Raw genomic sequence first — 23,175 nt, 5'->3', positions numbered from 1 at the left:
TTAAATGTCTTAAATTTTAACTTTTGAATCCTAAACTCACAAAGTAACTATTGGGTAGTTTCTACATGTTGTAACAATTACCAAATGACTTCTACATATAGTAATAGCTAGTAAATAGCTTCTACACATTATAGTAATAACTAGTAAATAGTTTCAACACATTGTAGTAGTTACTAGGTAGCTTTTACATGGTATAAATTATAAATCTTAATTAGACTTATCCTAAAAACATTATAGTATCTATTGGTAGCTTTTACAATGTTAAATTGTCAGAAAATTAGTTTTGAACCAATTAGTGTGTGCGAATGAGAAATCACATGAATGGATGGCATCGCTTAATCTCTGGATCGCCGATTTGAGAAGACATAAGTGCCCTTTCCAATGACTCCATCTCAACCATTGATTTCAAAAGGATGACATCCAAATGAAGAGACATTGTGTCTCTTAGGAAGGAATGTAATCTACACCATGTAATTCAAGTTGGATGGATGACATCAAGTTGAACCAAGAAGTTCTTACACCCTTTTATTTTATATAAATAAGATCTCTCACATTCTCATTTTGCATTCCAATTCAAAGCAAAACAATCATTGTATTCTATACTTGCATTTGGAGAGTTCGAGAAGTTTCTTCGGTTCAGAGGTCTTGCGATTTGCAATATTGCTATCCCAAGATAAAGTCCTTGTATTTTGGGAGACAATTGCTATGTTCCGTGAGTACTGTGTGTGAGGCAAATCGTTTTAAAGATATAGAGTCCAACTCTAGTCTCGACTTCGTCAAAGCAGTGTTATACCATTGATTGCCAGATCAGCATTATTCGATTGCCCGATTGCGATTTTACTGTCGCTGAGTCGGTATTTTCTCGGTCGTGCTAACGACTTTACTATCGATCCATCTCTCTGTTACCCGGTCTTGATTTTATTGACGCTCGGTCAGTATTTCCTCGGTTGCACTCACGGTTCTGCTCGTCTATCGTCTTTCGACCTGCTCAGTATTTTTCGATTGCCAGATCGGCATTGTTCGATTGCCCGGTCGCGATTTTACTATCACTGAGTCGGTATTTTCTTGGTCGCGCTCACGACTTTACTCGTTGATCCGTCTCTCTATTACCCGGCCGCGATCTATTGACGCTCGACCAGTATTTTTCTTGGTCGCGCTCACGGCTCTGCTCGCTCATCATTCTCTCTATTGATCTGTCGTGATTTATTGTCGGTTGATCGCACGCTCGACACCACTCGCTCGACATTCTTGATCACTCGGTCGACACTTTTCGGTGACTTGATATTGATTGTCGCTCGATGGCTCTACTTAGCATCGCCTGGCCGCCCGCTTGATATCGCTTGATTTCTTGCCCAACATTGCCACAGCTACCCGTTTGACGTGATAAGGCGAGTACCAGTGATCTGATTCCGCGTTCGATAGCGATTATGTTTTGGACTTAGTCTAATCAATTGGATTTGCGCCTCCTTCAACTAGACTTGAAGGGGAGGCTTGTGATGTGGATATGGTTTTGTGGTAAAAAAGTGATTAAGAGAGGAAGGAGGGGCATTATTTGTCTTGGCACTATTTAGGTCTTAAGAGGGAGGAGGTACTGGGCGAAAGGGGGGGCTTCGGGTTTTCTTCTCCACCGCCAAAAGAGAGGACATCCAACTTCTCCTCCTCGAGCTCAAGCCCTCGCTGGCGCCGGCTACCGTTCCTCTCCCTCTCCTTCTCGCTACGCCTCTACCGGACAGATTCGACACCGGTTAAACACACGGTCGGCCACAGCTTCGCCTTGTGGCATCATCATCCTCTCCACAACCCCCGTTGAGTAGTCTCCGACCGCCGACATCTCTCCCAGCAAGCCGCCTCGCTGCCTTCGCCGGCTGTCGGACCATGCCTCTTGTCGTTAACCTCCACCCTTTCCTCGTTTCTCTCTCAAACGCACTAGCCAGTTACCACGCCAGCTTTTCTGTCCGCCATCTACTATCGCCGGCACAGCGCTGCCGCAGTAGTTGTCTCCTCGTGCCGCCTCGGGCGGCCACAACCGCTACTAGTACTTACTATTTTCGCTGTCATTGATTTGAGCGTATTCCGATCCCGTTGTGTGCCGGCCTTCGTGTCGTCATCTCGTTCCAGCTTTGGATGTTGTGGTGCTTCGGCCTTCGTGCCTTGGTTATTGTTCGGCGTCACAAATTTTGCCGTATTCTGCTCTTGTTGTTTTCTCGATCTACATGTCAGTGTTTTATCTTGGCCTGCGTGTCGAAGTCATGTCCCGACCTACGTGCCAATTTCACGTCGCGGCTTGCGTGTCGCTAATATTTCTCGGCCTGCGTGCCAGTGTTGTATCTCGACCTGCAGCTCATCTTCCGGGCCGTGCTGCTTTCAGCTCCTTGTCATCAGATCCTACTCTCCCACCTGATTGGAGTCATCTACTCTTCCGGGTCGCGACAACTCGAGCCGCGTCCCATCCGAGGGCGCCCCCTGGGCCAGGGTACGTCCTTCGTTCATATTCTATGCATATTTCATTATTTTATGGCTTAGTCTTGTACTCATATATTCATTGGATCTGCCTCGAGCATCGAGGTACCGGGGGTCGGGTCAATTCGATCGCTGGCTGCAGGTAGTGTTGACCAGAGGACTTTTGAGACTTGGTCAACATAGAAGTCATCTCAGCACACTTCCCTCTGGGACGTCGCGACTCGGTCAACATTCCATCCACCTCACCCGACGGTCCGTCTGACTCAGCTTCCGGACGAGATCAACCATCATTTTACCCGTGCTCAGATTACACCACCACTAGAACCAACATAAATTATAAATTCTAAACTCACCATAAACATATTGTAATAATTATTACATAACTTGTACACATTGTAACAGCTAAACGATATCTTTTACACATTATAAAAATTATTCGTTAACTGCTATACGGTATAAAAACTATTTGATAATTTTTACAATCGAATTGATTTAAAGAGTAATTCTAGGATAAAATTATAGATGGAACATCCATTTAATATTTTTTTTAAAAAAAAAACAAGAGATGCTCTTTCTCTTAATTATATTTTTTTCCCTTTAATTTTTTTTTTATATATAAAATATTACATTTAGTCAAAAGTTTGTACTTGGAGATATAATTTAAAGTTGTTCCACATGAGACAAGTCTAAGTTCATCCACTAACACTGACTCACCAACGTAAAGGCCACCATTTCAGCTCATTTTCTTCCCCTGACTTATCTTTTTCCTTTTCTTGACTTTTGTTAATCAGATCAAACACATCAACTTTATAAAAAACAGATAATATTAAATTGAGCGTGCAAGAAATTAAAAATCAATAATAATCTGTTAAAATAAAATATATGCCTTGCTCTCCTTCTTCTTCTTTTTCTTCATCTCACCTACCTCCTCTCTTGTTACTCATTATAAACCTTCTCTTCCTCTCTTCCCCATCTTTCTTTGATTTCTTTGTCCGATCCACTTTCATATCGACGTCCATGGAGACGAAGACGCTGTTCCCGTTCCATGATGCGGCTGTAGTCGAGCCCATCAAGGAGCTCGATCTGTTCTCCAGCGCACGGCCGGAACTCCTCCTCCACCGCCGCCGTCGCCGTTCTTGTTCCCCTGACGTCGATGTGGGTAACGTAGATCTATAGATGGATATTAGATATGCATATGTACGGCGTGGATTGATTTTGGATGTTTTTGTAGATCGGGCTGAATCTGGCGACGTCCGGTAGTAGTCGAGTTACAGAGGAGGAGAAATCTAGCAAAAGCAGGGTGATTGAGGTTAAAGTGGAGCTGAGCAGAGTGCTGGACGAGAACCGGCGACTGAGAAGCATGCTGGATCAGCTCGCCGGGCGCTGCGAAGCGCTGCACGGTCGTCTGGTTCATCTCCTGAGGGAGAGAGATCGCCGTCGAGCGGCGGAGAAACCGGTAATTATTATGCTTCAGCTGGTTGATCGATCGATCGATCGATGGATTGCGTGAGCTTGATGCCTCGTTATGCGAATTGAAGGATGCTGGAGGGATCCCCGAAATGATGGTACCATTTGCAGATCATGATGAAGATGCGACGACGACGGCGGTGGGGGCGGTGGCGGCGCCGACTGACTTGGTGCAGCAGGAGAACGACAAGAGCGACGTCGGTGCAGTGCCGGAGCTCCCTCGAAGGAGAGCTCGAGTTTCAGTTCGGGCACGATCAGATGCGTCAATGGTAATGGTAAATTAGCAATTGATTAAAGTTGTGAAATCTAAAAAAAAAACATTTAACTTTAAGATTTTTCAGATTATTTCATTTTATCCCCTCCTGTGTGACACAAGGCGATTCATTCGTCCCAGTACTCTCGTTAATATGTCTCTAGGTCAATATGAAGAAGGTAAATTACAAATAACTACTAGCTATTAGTGCAGATGGTCATAACATGAGAAAAGACATGTTCAGACATAGACAAATTTCAACCCAAAACTTCATGGGACGATACTTATACTTTAATCACCGCACCATCACGAGGGAACTCTTTTTATCCCCTCTTGTTAATTACTGTGATAGCTTCATTAATAATATTAATTACACTCTTGTGATATTGCATTTTAAAAATAGTGCTAATTTTAGAATTTATGTAATACCAAAATAGCATTAAATTTTAAAATACAGTAGCATTAGTAGTATTATGATGTTATTATTCAAAATCAACATTAGATAGTATTAATTTTCAAAATACAGTGATGTTATTTTTTAAAATCTAGTACCATAAGAATGTTATTTTTTTAAAACAACACCATAGTGATATAAAATACGCTCATTTTAGAGGTCTTTTGATAGTAAATTACGATGACTAAGTGACGTCTAGGAATTTATTCTTTAGGAGATTATCCTCTTAAAATTTGATCACTATTCTCTTATGATAATCTACCACTAACTCCATTATACCCTTGAAAGCAGCATTAATATTTGTTCTTTGAGCAATATTAATAAGTCCTCAGGATTATAAATAATAATAGTTAAGACATGAAGTGTTATCATATAAAATCTTAGAATATAAATTGAGGTATTAAATATTATCATATATATTTAAAATGCAACAGGAAGCTACTTATATATCTTATATCTTGATAGACTGCTATTTTTATCATCTTTAACACCATTAATAGAAATTTTTAATGTTCAGATCGGTGATGGATGCCAGTGGAGGAAGTACGGACAGAAGATGGCGAAGGGGAATCCTTGTCCTCGAGCTTACTACCGCTGTACCATGGCCGTCGGCTGTCCGGTTAGGAAGCAGGTACTGTGATCTCCTTATCTTTGATTTCTCTATCTCCTCCGCCATGGATGCGTGGCGGCGGCGGCCGCGGTGACGGTGGTGATGGGATAAACTGTGAGTGTGCAGGTGCAGAGGTGCGTGGAGGACAGGGGCGTGCTGGTGACGACGTACGAGGGCAGCCACAACCACCCACTGCCTCCGACGGCCGCCGTCATGGCGAACACCACCGCCGCAGCCGCCGCCATGATTCTCTCCGGCTCCGCCAGCAGCAACCTAGGTGACTCGATCATGGCGGGCCTGCAGCGCCCCTTCCCGTACGTTGCTGCTTCCCCTGCCGTGGACGCCGCCACGCTGGGCGCGCCTTTCCCCACCGTCACGCTCGACCTCACGCAGTCCTACTCCTCCACCGCCGCGCTGCTCCGGCAGTTGCAGCAACAGCAGCAGATGCCGCTGGACTTGCGGTGCCTCCTCCCGCAGCAGCCGCCGATGGTGGAGACGGTCACGACGGCGATCACCAAGGACCCCAAGTTCACCGCGGCCTTGGCGGCCGCCATGGCATCCATCGTGGGGTCTCCGAGGCCGAGCAGTGCTGGCCCAAGTGACTCAAGTGGGCCTGGTCTTGGGCCTGCTACTTATGGGCCACCTCAATTTCCCAAGCCCTGCGCCACCTTTTCGTTCAAGTAATTAACTAATGGAGGAATGAGAGTGTGAGAGATTACAAACACCCACCTTTGTGTTCTTCATATGTATAATATAATAGTAAATCTATCTAGTCAGAATCTGGTTCTGGTTGGCCAGAACTAAATTATAATGTACGTATGTAATTAATATATAGAGATGATATTAATAAAATATCTTTAATAATAACTTATAAAGTGTATATTGTTTGATCAGATTCTAATCATTTAACATTGTCCATAATATAATACGAGCTTGAGCAATTAATTTAACTTAGCTAACATTCAGACACAGTCGATAAACTACAATGGTTGTCATAGATGAATTCCCCACGAACAACTTATGACATGGCAAACTTTATCACAACTTGTGAACAAGTATGGATATATAGTTGCAAACCTATCACTAGTGATATACAACACTAGCATCAAGAACACTTCCTAGAATAGTATGGAATGAATATTAGACTTTCATCTTTGGAGGAAGATAACGTTAAAAAATCTTGATAAATTGTAGTGACAAGACATACATGTAAAAATTAGAAACACCAAAAAATATAAAATATATTGATGGCCCAAGATCCTTAAAAGAAAAGATGTAGAGGAAGACAACCAAAAAATAAATTGCCTCAGAAATGGAGATAAGACAAAAAGAGACACTAAAGAAAAATTGAGGACTTAATCACTTCATATTACAAAAATGATTAGGGTCAATCATCCCTTTAAATACAATTCAAAAGATAATCTAGACTTCTTTTTGATGACGTAGTTGACCATTGAAAACATAAATTATGAAAAAGACTAAAACCATTTAATCCTAGGTAAATTTGGATGGCTAGAATCTGGCCATCCAGAAAATGAATTTACCTAGTTAAAAATTAATTAAGTTAGTTAAAAAATTAATTAAGTATTATTAATAAAAATTAATTAGGTATTATTTTAGAAAATTAAATATAAAAATAGTTGAGAAAGGATATAATTAACTAAAAAGTAGATATAATGATCCTAAAATTCGAACTCACTTTATAGTTTCAAGTAGATCATTTGTACTTTCAACATGATATTTTGTACTTCCAATATGATATAGTTATAGTTCCAAGCGACTATCTTCGGTTTCCAACAAAAAATAACTCAAAAAAAATACGGTTCTAAGGATCACTTTAATTTCCAATGCTCCTCCTTAAAGTGATTCTTTAGCAATTAATCGCTTATTTCGAAGTGACTTGAATTGTCTACTACGAAGTTCTTTAGTGAATATATTTATAATGTTGCGCAAAGAGAGGACAATACTTCTCAACCTCTAAACCGTGAAAGAAGAGGAAGAGAGAAAAGAGATCGCGCGGAACAACAAGACAAAGATGCACAAAAAAAAGGAGAGCAAACACCAGAAAGGAGAAGAATAAGAGAAAAGAAAAGAGTTACCGTGGTTCGACGACTTGTCCACTCCACAAAACGACCGAAGCTTTATTAAAATTCTCTCCACACAAGAGAATCACATCTAATGATTCTTGTGTTTTGTTGTTGTACAATAGGCTTACAATAGTCTCTATAAATAATGCTAAACCCTAGACCCGATAAAATTATAACAGAATTTTGTTATGAAAAATCACAACAAAATTCTGTTATATAAAATCTTAATAGAATTTTATTAAGAAAAATCTTAATAGATTTTTCTTTCATAACATCCCTCATATTAACCTTTATCCAAATTTGAGTCACCCTCTCAACAATCTTCACCTTGACAAATATTCACCCCTTCGAAGAACACGAGTATCTGAACAAAACTCCATCCGAATCTCTGGGTCTGGGTTTCCTTCCTCTAGCATCTAGAGATATGGATAAAGTTCAAGCAATGTTTAAACTTCTCTGTGGTCACTGGCTTTGTCAGCATATCTGCAGCATTGTCTGCAATGTGAACTTTCTCAAGTTGAATTTCCCCAGAAGCAATCAACTCTCTGATCTTGTGAAACCTCACATCAATGTGCTTGGTTCTCGCATGATACACTTGATTCTTCGATAAATAGATAGCACTCTGACTATCGGATAACAATTTGACTCCACCTTACTGAACACTCAGTTCTCTGACCAACCCTGTAAGCCATAAAGTTTCCTTCGCTGCTTCAGCTGCTGCCATGTACTCGGACTCCGTAGTAGACAATGCAACAATAGATTGTATCATAGATTTTCAACAAATAGGTCCTCCTGCTATAGTGAACACGTATCCTGTAGTAGACCTCCTGTTATCTAAATCTCCTGCATAGTCTGCATCTACGTATCCAGCAACTAAAGGATCTTCCGGTTGTTTATTGAACATGATGCCATAATCAGTTGTATTTCTCAAGTATCTGAAAATCCATTTCACTGCATCCCAATGCAGTCGACCAGGATTTGAGAGAAACTTGCTCACCATACTAACTGCTTGCACCAAATCTTGTCTTGTGCAAACCATGACATACATCAGACAACCAATTGCACTAGCATAAGGAACCTTTGACATCTCTTGGATCTCGTCATCCATCTTTGGACACTGTGTACTGGATAACTTGAAATGATGCACCAGGGGTGTGCTTACCGACTTTGCATTCTTCATGTTGAACCTATCCAATACCTTCTCCACATAGCTACGTTGAGACAACCATAATCTCCCTGCAGTTCTATCCCTGTAAATATCCATCCCAAGAATCATCTTTGCCTCTCCCAAATCTTTCATGTCAAATTCCTTGCTCAGTAGTCTTTTCAATTTGTCAACCTCTTTCATCTTCTTCGCAACAATGAGCATGTCATCTACGTATAGTAGTAAGAAAATCAGTAATTCATCTTCAAGACTCTTCACATATATGCAGCAGTCATACTCACATCTCCTATATTCATTTTGAATCATGTATGAATCAAAACGTTTATACCATTGCCTAGGAGATTATTTCAATCCATAGAGTGATTTCTTCAACTTGCAAACCAACTGCTCTTGTCCGGGCTGACTAAATCCCTCGAGTTGTGACATAAAAATCTGCTCCTCCAAATATCCATGAAGAAATGTCGTCTTCACATCCATTTGCTCAAGATGCAAATCGTGATGTGCCACTAAAGCTAACACCGCTCTAATTGACGTATGTCTTACCACCGGAGAGAAAATTTCTTCATAGTCAATCCCCTTTCTCTGTGAATACCCCTTTGCTACCAACAGAACCTTAAACTTCACTTCTTCTCCCTCTGGCATTGCTTCTTTCTTCTTGAATATCCACTTGCACCCTATAGCTTTCTCTCCTTCAGGAAGTTCCACTAGATCCCACGTTTGGTTCTTATGCAACAACTCCATCTCCTCTGCCATAGCACCCGTCCACCTGTCCTTCTCAGAGCTATGTATCACCTCCTGAAAAGATGTAGGATCTCCGCTACTAGTGATAAGTGCATAAGATACTAAGTCTTCGAATCCATATATAGTGGATGCTTTTACGACTCATCTCGTTCTACCACTAGCTATATGTGATGCTCCGTATGCTCTGAGCTAGAATCATCAGAGTCATGAGTCTCTAGCTCCACCTGCACAATATCTTTCTTCATATTACTTTGTGGTGTTTCCTTTCCTTCTTCCTGAGTACGCCGTAACATGGCTTTCTCGTTAAACATCACATCTTTACTGATCACCACCTTATTTGCCTTAGGATCCCAAAGCTTGAAGTCTTTAACTCCTCTTTGATACCCCAGAAATATGCACTGCTTTGACTTCGCATCCAGCTTTGATCTTTCCTCACTAGATATGTGCATATAGGCTGGACATCCAAAAACTCGAAGATGAGAGTAATCTACTTGATTCCCTGTCCATACTTCATCTGATACTTTGCCTTCTAGTGTTGCCCTTGGTGATCTATTAATGAGATAACATGTCATGTTAACCGCTTCCGCCCAGAAATTCTTTGCAAGCTTTGCATTTAGCCTGAGACATCTTGTCTTCTCAATGATTGTCCCGTTCAATCTTTCCGCTACCCTGTTCTGTTGAGGTGTTCTGCGAACCGAGAAATGCCTCATTATCCCATACTGCTCACAAAATTCCTGAAACTTTGAATCTGTGTACTCAGTCCCATTGCCTGACCTAAGACATTTGATCTTTCTTCCGATTTGGTTCTCCACTTCAATTTTCCACAATTTAAACTTTGCAAAAGTTTCTGACTTGTGACGCATAAAGTATACCCAAACCTTTCGTGAGAAATTATCAGTAAAACTCACAAAATACAAGTGCCCTCCACGTGATGCTCCATTGGCTGGTCCCCAGAGATCCGTATGTACGTAGTTCAGAATTCCCTTTTTCTTGTTTGCTGTCGTCTTGAATTGCACTTTGCTCTATTTCCCAAGGACACAAAATTTACAGAATTCAAGCTTGCACGTCTTGACACCCTTCAATAAATCTCTCTTGTAAAGTTCTAGCATCCCACGTTCACTCATATGCCCTAGCCGCATATGCCACAAGACAGTACTATCTGATTCAGACTCCACCGAGGCGACTCCACCTACAACTGTAGTCCCTATCAACTTGTAGATGTTTCCTGTTACCTTTTGTCCTTTCATTACCGTTAGAGCTCCCTTGCTAACTTTCATCACCCCCCTCACTGATTTGTAATTACAACCAATACCATCCAGTGTGCCTAGTGAGATCAAGTTCTTCCTTAGCTCTGGTATATATCTGACATCACATAATGTTTTGATCACACCATTAAACATCTTGATTCTAACATTCCCTATGCCGATAACTTTGCATGATGCATCGTTTCCCATCAACACTGAACCAGAATCCACTGCCCTATAGGTGTCAAGCCAATCTTTGTTTGGAGTCATGTGATATGAACATGCAGTGTCTAAAATCCATGCATCCGTCAGCTGCTCCGAACTTGACATAACTGATAGCATATCTCCATCACCGCTCTATGAATTTTCTTCTTCAACTATGTTTGCAGACTTTGCCGAACTACTTTTGTTCTCTGCAACATATTTCTTTATCTCTGGACAATCTCTCTTGATATGACATTTGCCTCCACATTTGTAGCACATGATCACCTTCTTCCTTCTCGATTTAGAACGAGTCTTGTTGTTGTTACCCAATCCATGTCGAGATTTGCTCCTACCACGCTCTTGGTTGCTATTTACCACAAGTCCTCCTTGAGAGATTTCATCGCTTGTTTTCTTCCTTTAGTGAAAACCTAGCAACGCACTTGTGATCTCCTCCAATTTGAGAGTTTCCTTACCCCACATCAAAGTAGTAATCAAATTCTCGTACGTAGGAGATGAAGGTAGAGAATTCAACAACATCAGTGCCTTATCTTCGTCTTCGGTCTTCACATCAATCCGCTTTAGATCACTTACAATCTAGTTGAATATGTTGATGTGCTGGCTCTGATCGGTTCCTTCTGTCATCTTCAGTCCGAATAATTTCTGTTTGAGATACAGCTTGTTTGTCAATGATTTTGACATGTACCGGCTTTCCAGCTTTTGCCAAACTGTCACCGATGACTCCTCGTCCATGACATGGTACATCATGTCATCCGTAAGATAAAGCCTGATTGTTGGTACTGCCTTCGCCTGAAGTTCTTCCCAATCTGATCTCTCCATGCTTTCCGATTTGCTGTCTCCTAGCGCCTTCACCATGCCTTGTTGCACCAACAAGTTCTTGACCCTTCTCTGCCATAATCCAAAGTTTCCGGTTCCGTCAAACTTCACCATATCAAACTTCGCAGAAGTCGTCCCCGACATGTTGAAGAAATCCGCCAAAAACCTGTAGCTCTGATACCAATTGTTGCGCAAAGAGAGGGCAATACCTCTCAACCTCTAAACCGCGGAAGAAGAGGAAGAGAGAAAAGAGATCGTGCGGAACAACAAGACAAAAATGTACAAAAAAAGGAGAGCAAACACCAGGAAGGAGAAGAATAAGAGAAAAGAAAAGAGTTATCGTGGTTCGACGACTTGCCTACTCCACAAAACGACTGAAGCTTTATTAGAATTCTCTCCACACAAGAGAATCACATCTAATGATTCTTGTGTTTTGTTGTTGTACAATAGGTTTACAATAGTCCCTATAAATAATGCTAAACCCCAGACCCGATAAAATTGTAACCGGATTTTGTTATGAAAAATCACAACAAAATTCTGTTATATTGATCCTGTCTGGAAGCTGAGAAAACGAACCTGCCGGTGTGACGTGTCTGGAAGGTTGACCGCATCCCCATGACCCGGTTGATGATTTGTCCGCTGCGTTGACCAAGTCGTCTGAAGTCCTCCTCCTGTCAACTGTACCTGTATCCAGTGACCGGGTTCCCCCGGTCTCTGGTACCTCGGTGCTCGAAGCAAATCCCACAGATGCATAAATATCCGAATAATAATAGAATATTGAAATAAATGCGAAGAAGGTACGAGAACGTACCCTGGCCCGGGGGGCGCCCTCAGATGGATGAGTGAGCTGGTCATGAAACTGACCGAGTCGTCGTGACCCGGAAGGGTGGATGCCTCTGAACCGACCGAAGAGGAGCTGGGTCCGGAGGTGACAACGCGGAGCCGAATGTGGCATGAATCTGAAAGGTGACACACAATCGGAATACAACGGCGACACGACCGGCGTACGACATCGGCTCGCAGGCCGGAATGTGACAACGGCGCGTAGGCCGGAACACTAGGCAAAGTCGGCACCAGGACTGCCGGTAAGTGCCGGAGGAGGGCTGCTCTGCGTGTAGAGGCTGCCGGCGAGGGAGGAGAAGAAGGGAGCGCCGGCGGCTTCGTCGGCGCCGGCGGAGAGCTGGAGAAGGAGAGAAAGTTTCCTTGATGGCTGGCGGCGGCAAAAATCACGAACAGAACCCTCTTCCCTCTCTCCCTGGCGGCGCCCCCCCTCTAAAACGCGAGGCCTCCTCTCCCCTAAAGAAACCTAAACATTCAATTACCCAAACGCCCTTTGACCTCCCCTTAATTCCTCCCATGCCACATTCATATCCGGAACACAAGCCTCCCCTTCAAGTCTAGTCGAAGGAGGCGTGAGTCCGACTGACTGGACAAGTCTATCGCACAGGGCTGAACCGCTCATGATATCAAAATCAAATCGCTGAACCCAAAGTATACTGTCTCCAGCGATCGGTCGCTATAATAATGGTGTCGCATGAGATAGTACTCGTGCCGAGCGGATCAAATCTGTAACCGGACCAATGCCTAGTATGCAGCCACGAAGATACCGACCGGACGATCGAAGTGATGCCGATCGGGTGGATAGACGCTGAGCGGAAGATGCTGAGCGAACGACAACACGCTGAGTGCTCGATATGTAAACTGACAGCCGACCGAGCGACACGTGGGACGCTGAGTAGACCGGCACGAGGCCGGGCGTGCGACCTAGATCAAGCGGTGTGGCCGAACGGATGATCGGAAAGATGTCGATCGAGTGAGTAGAGGGCGTGCGGACAACGCCGAACGGGCGACAGAAAAAATGACGATCAGTCGATCATGAAATGCTGGCCTGACGTGCTGAATGAGCAGCATCGAGAATGGTCAACGAGCGAACATAAAATGCTGGTCCGGCAGTCGAGTAGCGAGGAGTTGGCAATGCTGAACGAGTGATCGGAATGATGCCGATCGGATGGATAGATGCCGGACGAATGCTGTCGTGCGAACGATCGTAGTGCTGCCGATCGGATGATAGAGCGGGTCGAGATCGTGCGCGGCGGCCCGGCGCCGATCTATGCCAGCAGCGCGGCGGCGATCGCCAACAACATCACCGTATCGGGTGGCCCGGTGGCGCGGGGCAAGGCGCAACTGACGCTCGAATAGATGCCGGCGGACGATGCGCATGCGTGGTGACGTCGATCGATCAGATAGATGCCGGGCGGACGATGCCGCGCGTGCGACCGCGGTGACGTCGATCGGTCAAATAGATGCCGGGCGGACGATGCCGCGCGTGCGACTGCGATGACGTCGATCAGTCAGATAGATGCCGGGCGGACGATTGCTCGACCCCGAACGGGGGAGATAGATGATCATGAATCTGGTCCGTGACCAGTGAAGGCCGCTCAACCCCGAACGGGGGATATAGACATATGATGTGCTGGTCCGCTGAACTGGTCCGAAACCGGTGATGATCGCTTGAATATAATCCTCCCGGCCGATCGGCTCGGGGGTCTTCGCCATCGAGCCTGTGGCTCGGATATAAACCTCCCGGCCGAACGGCTCGGGGGCCTTCGTCTTCGAGCTTGTGGCTCGGATATAAACCTCCCGGCCGAACGGCTCGGGGGCCTTCGTCTTCGAGCTTGTGGCTCGGATATAAATCTCCCGGCCGAACGGCTTGGGGGCCTTCGTCTTCGAGCCTGTGGCTCGGATATAAACCTCCCGGCCGAACGGCTCGGGGGCGTTCGTGTTCGAGCCTGTGGCTCGGATATAAACCTCCCGGCCGAACGGCTCGGGGGCGTTCGTGTTCGAGCCTGTGGCTCGGATATAAACCTCCCAGCCGAACGGCTCGGGGGCCTTCAGTGATAACTCGACCCTGAACAGGGGAGAGAATATATGATATGCTGGTCCGTGCAGAGGTCTTCAGCCCGGGAGGTTTATAGTCGCCGGCCCGACTGCGTCCCGACTCTTGGTCGGTCGCCCGGGAGGTTTATAGTCGCCGGCCCGACTGCGTCCCGACTCTTGGTCGGTCGCCCGGGAGGTTTATAGTCGCCGGTCCGACTCTCGATTTTTAACGACGGTGCTCGTCGGTCTCCTAGTGAGACTACACACCCGGCCGAACGGCTCGGGCCTTCGTCGTCGAGCGCTTGGCTCGGAAAACCACATACCCGGCCGACCGGCTCGGGCCTTCACATCGAGCGCTTGGCTCGTATATAATCCTCCCCGAGGTAGTCTCGGCTAAAATGTACCTGGCCGAGCGGCTCAGGCCTTCGGGTTCGAGCCCCTGGCTCGGATATAAACCTCCCGGCCGATCGGCTCAGGGGCCTTCGGCATCGAGCCTGTGGCTCGGATATAAACCTCCCGGCCGAACGGCTCGGGGGCCTTCGTGTTCGAGCCTGTGGCTCGGATATAAACCTCCCGGCCGAACGGCTCGGGGGCCTTCGTGTTCGAGCTCCCGGCTCGGATATAAACCTCCCGGCCAATCGGCTCGGGGGCCTTCGGGTTCGAGCTCCCGGCTCGGATATAAACCTCCCGGCCGATCGGCTCGGGGGCCTTGGCTCGAAGAAATAATACAGATCATATAACTAACCGAGAACAGATAACAGAAAAACTGACCGTGGTCATGAGGATGGCAGAACTATCCGGCGTCGTTCATCTTCACGTTCCAGATCAGGCGCGTTCCCACAGACGGCGCCAATTCGATCCTGTCTGGAAGCTGAGAAAACGAACCTGCCGGTGTGACGTGTCTGGAAGGTTGACCGCATCCCCATGACCCGGTTGATGATTTGTCCGCTGCGTTGACCAAGTCGTCTGAAGTCCTCTTCCGGTCAACTGTACCTGTATCCAGTGACCGGGTTCCCCCGGTCTCTGGTACCTCGGTGCTCGAAGCAAATCCCACAGATGCATAAATATCCGGATAATAATAGAATATTGAAATAAATGCGAAGAAGGTACGAGAACGTACCCTGGCCCAGGGGGGCGCCCTCGGATAGATGAGTGAGCTGGTCATGAAACTGACCGAGTCGTCGTGACCCGGAAGGGTGGATGCCTCTGAACCGACCGAAGAGGAGCTGGGTCCGGAGGTGACAACGCGGAGCCGAATGTGGCATGAATCTGAAAGGTGACACACAATCGGAATACAACGGCGACACGACCGGCGTACGACATCGGCTCGCAGGCCGGAATGTGACAACGGCGCGTAGGCCGGAACACTAGGCAAAGTCGGCACCAGGACGAGGGAGGCGCTGTGCGCGCGGAGGCTGCCGGCGAGGGAGGCGCTGTGCGCGCGGAGGCTGCCGGCGAGGGAGGAGAAGAAGGGAGCGCCGGCGGCTTCGTCGGCGCCGGCGGAGAGCTGGAGAAGGAGAGAAAGTTTCCTTGATGGCTGGCGGCGGCAAAAATCACGAACAGAACCCTCTTCCCTCTCTCCCTGGCGGCGCCCCCCCTCTAAAACGCGAGGCCTCCTCTCCCCTAAAGAAACCTAAACATTCAATTACCCAAACGCCCTTTGACCTCCCCTTAATTCCTCCCATGCCACATTCATATCCGGAACATATATAAAATCTTAACAGAATTTTATTAAGAAAAATCTTAATAGATTTTTCTTTCATAACATCCTTCATATTAACCTTTATCCAAATATGAGCCACCCCCTCAACATATAATATCCTCATTACTTTGTGTTGGATCAAGGGGTAGATCACATTGTTTTTAAAATTTATATTTTACTTTTAAAGAATAGAAAAAAGTAAACGTAGCGGAAACAATAATAGAAAATAGAAAAGTAAAAGACATTGTTTAATTTTATTTGTTCAGAGTCTTTGTGTTGAATTTCCGTTTAAAGTAATTAAAAACAGAAATTAACATTTTGTTACCAAACACTTTCTGTAGACAGTCGGCTCAAGCTCGGTGTTTGGATAGCTTCCCGATGATAGTCGGGCATAGCAGAGTTGTAATAGGTTAGCAGTAGGAAGCCGAAGTAATTGGAAACACAATCGGACGCGTAGAAGCTCGTATAAAAGTTGATGTTGAATACTTGGTTGAGATCCCCTTTTATGGACGGTAGAAGACGTCTTCTATAGCCTTGAAGGCACCTTCCATAAGCCAAATCCTATCCCAAAATTATTGCTCCTTGTCTGCGACGAGATCTGAATTTTATTCATTGGAAGAAGTCCATGAATAGTACTGAAGGCGTCTTCCAACATTTGAAGGCACCTCGGGTATTATTCACCCGAGGCCTTTTTGCTCCTTTCACCCTACAAGTTATGTTAGTCTAACAGGACAATATCTAATATGTAAAATAAAGTTAACAATAATAAGATTAATTTATAACTTAGACCTTGTTCTCCAGACTAGGATCTATTCAGGATCTCAATTTAAGTTTTCAAAATAGACCTAAATTGGACCGACGTCTACTGCCCCCTTGAACGGGATGCATCCTCACTTAGTCACTATCCTCCAGTGACTTACCTTCACTTATCGTGTGTTAAGTTTCCTCCTTGACGTCAATCTAACCCATCAGGTCTTCTCGCCGGTATCGTACATCCGGACTTTACCACTCAGAAATCGCACATGCCTATCTCTTGTCGGAATCGCACACCCCAACTTCACCACTCAGAAATCGCACATCCCAACTGGACTTTTCACCTGGTGTAAGATCCTCTTGACTCGTTAAGTTAGTCAACCCTGCACACTCGGTAACAAGGTTAGGTCATGATAACACCTAATTTAACTCACTTATCATTTATCAAAACTTGAGTTAGACCGTTAATGTAAATTGAACCAACACTTTGAACTTTCATTATCTTAATAGTACCATCAATAATCTTTTCTCGAATGAAATAATGCTCAAGCTCAATGAGTTTAGTACTTGCATGACATACAGGATTATTTGCAAGCTTGATAGCACTCTAGTTGTCTCCAAAAATAGTAATTGGGTTATGTATAGGAATATGTAGATTTTCATCGATTCTTTGTAGCCATATGCATTCTTGACAGTAAGTGTAGCAGCTTTGTATTCTGCCTCAGTAGTTGATAACGACACAGAATTTTATTTCTTGCTACATCAAGAGACACTTGTATCACCATACAAAAAAAAATATAACTTGATGTAGATTTTCTATCATCCAAATCTTCACCATCGTTAGCATCTGCGAAACCAACTAAGGAATCACTAATCTTTTTTTTTAAAAAAAAATAAGCCCAAATATGATGTTGAATTTATATAGTTCGAAATTTTCTTTGTTACTTATAAGTGAGGCTTTCTTAGAGATGGCATAAATCTACTAATGTAGCCAATTGAAAAGGCAATATCTAGCCTTGTAATAGTAAGATATAAAATATTAGAAGAAAAATTATAGAAGAAGAATTGGAATTTATGTGAAAGAGGAAAATAAGGAAAATGAGATTTTTTACATTTTTCATTCATAAAAACCAACATATTTACAACATATTTCATGACTCAAATAACACTACTATCTCTATGCTCCCACTAACTCTGTTAACACAAATACATTGAATCTAAATTATTTTCTTTAGCCACTAATACCATTAATTGTTGTTGGTGCGGGAAACATCCGATGATTGAACCTGTGTTTTAATTATGTCAAAGGGTTTAGAGTTAGGTTGTCTTGTTATCTAACAAGGTTGAATGAGTTTGCAGGAAAGTCCTAAGTGTACTTAGGCAAAAGTCATAGCTGCGGTTAGGCAAGTGAAAAATCCTAGGAAGTGGTAACCCTAGGTCCTAGGGGGTGGTAACCCTAGGCTATTCTGCTCGATCTAAACTCTGTGCTATGTCAGCCTGGTTCGGTCAACCAATCCTTGGATTTGGTCGACCGATCCTTCTAGTTTCTATAAAACAGAGTTAGTTCCATAAGTAAAAAAATACTCATGTAAAACAAAGTTAGCATAGTATAATAATTCTTGAATAAATAAAGATAGTAAGGCTTATCTTGATCTCAACTTAGAAATCTCTCGATTTTTTTAGTTGGATAAGCGGCCTATGGTTTGTCCATTCTCAGAACATGACCTCCTCGTCGCTCCACTCCAGTTGATTACCTCAGCTTACCTGCCAAATATTTGATCATCTAGACCTAATTGAACTTTCTCCACTCAGTGTCTGATCGCCTGATCCACTAAGACTTTTCCTGCAATGCTAAATTAGTCAACAATAATAGTAGTAATGCAAAATACTCTAATAAAACTAAACTTAGATTTACCAAGATCTGCTGGTCCAATCGATCGCAGATTAACCTTGTTTGGAGTTCACTCCTCCAAGACTTCTCGTTATCTAAGATTACCTCCCCCTAGGGTTTTCATCATCTGACTTCACTCACCAAGACCTAGATTTACCTCCCCTAGGATTTTCACCACCTGACTTCACTCACTAGGACTCAACATCAGATTGGTCCATCAGGGATTCGATATTGTGTCCTCCAAATCTATCGAATCCTACCTGATTTTCATGATCTGTCAAAATTTCTCTTGTCTAGCCGTGATTAAGACTTCCCTTACCTAACCGTAGTTAGGAATTTTCTTACCTAATCGTAATTAGGACTAATCACTCGGTAGACTTCTCACCCTTCCCTTGCTTGCCATCCAGTTAATCTTGACCTGACTAAGCTCCATTAAACATATTGTCAAACAAACATCAAAACTCCATGACTCAACATCATATCGGCCTGTTAGGCATTCGGTATCGGGTCCTCCAGACCTACCAAATCCTACGTGATGGCTTCACTCACCAGGACTCAGCATTGGATTAGCCTGTCATTAAATATATTGTCAAACAATCATCAAAATCTTAGAGTCGATTGCACCAACAGACCCATGGGCCTGATGGACTAGATCTCTCCCCACAAGTTTGACCGGGCTCAATGTTTGATCAAGCAAGGGATCCTCTAGGCCTGATCGAACTTTCTGACTGAGTAGATGACAACTGCCGAATAAATTGGGTAGTCAAAAGTCATCTAAACCGTACTAGTACCCAGTCCCTCTTATCCGATTAGACCTGATTGGGAGTGAGGTCTGATCGAATAACACGAAAGGTTAGGGTCGCTGCAGGAACATCACTAGAGCCTATCAATGCCTAAAAGCCCCAAAAGGTCCACCATTTTTGAGATAACAGCCCATTAGCCTGTTCGGCCCATCAACCTGAACCGTCTTTTGACGCCATGTATAATGGCTACCATTAGAGAATCACTAGCATATCCTCTGCACAACCAGTATAGGGGACGCTTCCACCAACTGTACGCAAAAATTGGTCAGTGCAATTTGGGCAATATGATAGTATGGTTAGCCTTATTATAGCAATACACTTCATTATGTGGACTAAGAGAAACAACACTATATAAAGGGGTCTCTTCCTTATGCGCAAGTAAGTTTTTTCGGTCCCTCTTCATTATTCTTCATCATTATTCTTCGATTACCCTTACTCGGCCTCCTTACTAACTTGAGTATCGGAGTGACTCTGCCAAGGACCCCTCCTTGTTCCTTCTACTTGTTGGCGCTACTCAGAATTCCATTATATTTCCCCTGTACAAAAATTTGTACAAGCACATAACTTTTCCTAGCAACTCATGTACTTTTCAGAAGTTAAACTTGGATTACAAATGAAACTTAACATTATTAATCCAAGTTCAACCCATGTGTTCATCAGAAGTTAAACCATATTATAGAAGTTGATTAAATATCTATTTCAAAGATTGACTTCCAGGTCGTTTGCGAGGCACTCGACCCTCTTGGGTATGAGATCATCCACCACTTCCTAGTCAAAGTCTTTCAAAGAAATTGAATATTTAAACTCCTTACAATAAACCCTAGGTTAAACTAAAGAGACCTCAATCAAAGTACAAGATCGCTAGCCTCTTGTGTTGGTACTTCAGGATCCATATAAAGGAAAAATAAATTAGTACACAGCGGAAATAATTAACTAGTTATACCTTTCTTTGTGTCTTAAAGATCTCTTGATCTTCTGCTGTATTTCTCTCCTCCTCTTGGACATTTTGTGGGCGACGATCTATCAAGACGCAAAAATCACCCAAGTCCTTCTTTCTTCCAAGACTTTCGGCTACCAAGGGATCAAAGCTAGGAACAACACCTCTTGTTCTTCTTTCTTCCTTACAACCCGCCGGCCACAAGATGCTTGAAGCCTCTTGATGCAGTCAGCCTTAGGTGAGAAAGCAAGGGGAGAATAAGAATATGAGGAGGCCGACCACAAGGAGAAAAGAAGAGGAATAGAAATTGTGTAGATCATTATTTCCTCTAAGGCACTATCTATCCTCTTTTATTGATAATGGCTAAAAAGGAAAGATATTAACAACAATTAATATCTCTCTTTTAAATTTCCTATTGTGGATGGCTACAAAAGGAAATGTTTAAAATTAAAAATCCCTCTTTTAAACATTGTAGATGGCTACAAAAAGGAAAGATTTTTAAAATTAAAACATCTCTTTTAAATCATGGTTACAAAAAAAGAAAGTTTTAATAAAAATAAAATCTCTCATTTAAATCATTGTAGATGGCTACAAAAGGAAAATTTTTTTAAATTTAAAACTCTCTTTTAAAACCATGTGGATGACTTTAAAAAAGGAAAGTTTTTAAAATTTAAAATCTCTCTTTTAAAACATTGTAGATGGCTAAAAAGAAAGATTTAAAAAATAAAAAACCCACTTTTAAACCCATCTTGGCCGACCCCTTACTTGGGCACCAAGCAAGGATGTGGCCAGCCATAAGGATGACTTGGGTGGATGCGAGATTTTATACATAGAGGTTATAACAGGGACCTAGAGGAGGAATTGGTTTTAGCCTCCTGATGAGCTTGAGCTTCCTGTGTTCGACCCGAACACCCAACTCAAGTTCATCAATAATAACTCATACCACTAAAGAGTTATTATTGAACTACCGCACCAATCTTATATTACATTATGGGCTCATTCTTATCATGAGTGCATTAATCTCCCTATGTTTAAGATATCGAATGTCAATTAATTAAATGAGTTACTGACAACTCACTTAATTAATATCTAGCTCCAAGAGTAGTACCACTCAACTTCATTATCATGTCGGAACTAAGTCCACCTGCAGGGTTTACATGACAATCCTTATGAGCTCCTCAAGGGGACATCATCATCCTAATAAATAGGACACAGATTTCTTCTATAATCAACAACACACTATATAAATAATATTATTTCCCAACTTATCGGTCCTATTAATTTAATGAATAAATCTCACCCTTTGATAAATTAAAGAAATAAATACTAAGTACATGTGCTTATTATTATATCGAGATTAAGAGTATGCACATCCATAATAACAGAGGTTATGTTCTTTTATGCAGTTAGTATAAAAGGAACAACCTCAAATGGTCCTGCTCTATACTTACATAGTGTACTAGTGTGATTTTATAGTCAAGATAAACTAGTACTAAATTACACTACAACTATTCCAATGGTTTGTCCTAATCCATCTTGGTTGTGAGCTTCTATTTATAATATATAAAGAACTGATAACATGATCTTCTGTGTAACACCACATACCATGTTATCTACAATATAAATTAAATAGACAACTGCATTTAACTAAATACAGACATTTGACAAATGCGATTCTCATTTTAAAATAAATATTTATACAAAAATCTAGGCTTTTAGTATACATTCTAACACTACTGATGTTTTCTTCTTTCTCCATTCTTTGTGACGTGGCAGGCTCGTTCGCAGTTGGAGATTGCTCTCATTAAAAGTCTTCTTGTGGTCAACGCACATGTCATCTCATCAGCTATCCATCTTCACTGACCGCTGACAGGAAGAAATGAAAGAGATCCTGATAGAAAGATATTTTTTTAACAAACTCACAATCTTAAAAATTCTAAACAGGCTTTATATATATATATATATATATATATACCTAAAGATAAAAAAACCAAAAATTACAAAAAAAGAATAATTTTTCAAAAATAATAAAAGTGATCCAAATTCTCTTGCATCATTCGTCCCGGATTAAAAAGAACTTGTCATTGAATTTAAATAACGTTAGATAACAGTTCAGGAGGAAGATTATCTTGTATCAACTTGATAAAATCTACTAGCTGTTGAACTTTAGGAATTCTTGTCAATCTGCAAACAAGCATGACATTGCGAATGCTGGTCTTGTCAAAGTCATCACCACCCAGATATGTGTATCCATATGTTGAGAGCACTTTAAAAACACCAACTCAAACTTTAAGAGCTGAAACATTAAAGGTGCCACCTCCATCCACAACGCAACTTCCTCTCATGAACATCTAGATGTGCCTCCACGATAGTGTGCTTGACGAGCCCGTACCTCTGAATCGCTTCATCAACAAGTCTCATTCCGAAGCTACAGACTGTTAGAGTGTATACTAAAAGTCTAGCTTTTGTATAAACATTTATTTAGAAATAAAGAATCACAATGGTCAAATATCTACATTTATATGCTAAGTGTAGTTGTTCAAATAATTTATATTGTAGATAACATGGTGTGTGGTGTCACACATAGAAGATCATGTTATCAGTTTTTTATAAATTATAAACAGTTGCACATGACTAAGATGGAAAGTAACAAACCATTGGAATACTCATAGTGTAATTAGATATTAGTTTAT

General features: G+C 42.7%; 1 protein-coding gene across 2 annotated transcripts; it reads left to right on the top strand.

The window, feature by feature from the left end:
* Window positions 1-3,334: 3,334 nt before the first annotated feature.
* Window positions 3,335-6,111, top strand: LOC122020550 (probable WRKY transcription factor 47). Of its 2 annotated transcripts, none has more exons than XM_042578524.1 (5): window positions 3,335-3,615; window positions 3,692-3,916; window positions 3,999-4,202; window positions 5,152-5,265; window positions 5,371-6,111. In XM_042578524.1, the coding sequence occupies exons 1-5, from the start codon at window positions 3,343-3,345 to the stop codon at window positions 5,926-5,928; spliced, it is 1,374 nt and encodes a 457-aa protein (XP_042434458.1). In that variant the 5' UTR covers window positions 3,335-3,342; the 3' UTR covers window positions 5,929-6,111. The 2 variants fall into 2 exon arrangements, with proteins under 2 accessions (XP_042434458.1, XP_042434459.1); XM_042578525.1 differs by having other exon boundaries at window positions 3,338-3,615; window positions 3,999-4,196.
* Window positions 6,112-23,175: the final 17,064 nt, after the last annotated feature.

Source organism: Zingiber officinale, chromosome 9A, assembly GCF_018446385.1.
Source record: "Zingiber officinale cultivar Zhangliang chromosome 9A, Zo_v1.1, whole genome shotgun sequence".
Lineage (NCBI taxonomy): Eukaryota > Viridiplantae > Streptophyta > Magnoliopsida > Zingiberales > Zingiberaceae > Zingiber > Zingiber officinale.
The sequence above is the reverse complement of the archived record's forward strand: the minus strand, read 5'-3'. Positions and strand labels throughout refer to the sequence as shown.

Bases quoted from the DNA above. Each gene is read 5' to 3' on its own strand.
- LOC122020550 (XM_042578524.1), top strand. From the start codon at position 3,343: ATGCCTTGCTCTCCTTCTTCTTCTTTTTCTTCATCTCACCTACCTCCT. The intron at 3,616-3,691 runs GTGGGTAACGTA...ATGTTTTTGTAG, and splicing joins CTTGTTCCCCTGACGTCGAT to ATCGGGCTGAATCTGGCGAC. The intron at 5,266-5,370 runs GTACTGTGATCT...GTGAGTGTGCAG, and splicing joins GCTGTCCGGTTAGGAAGCAG to GTGCAGAGGTGCGTGGAGGA.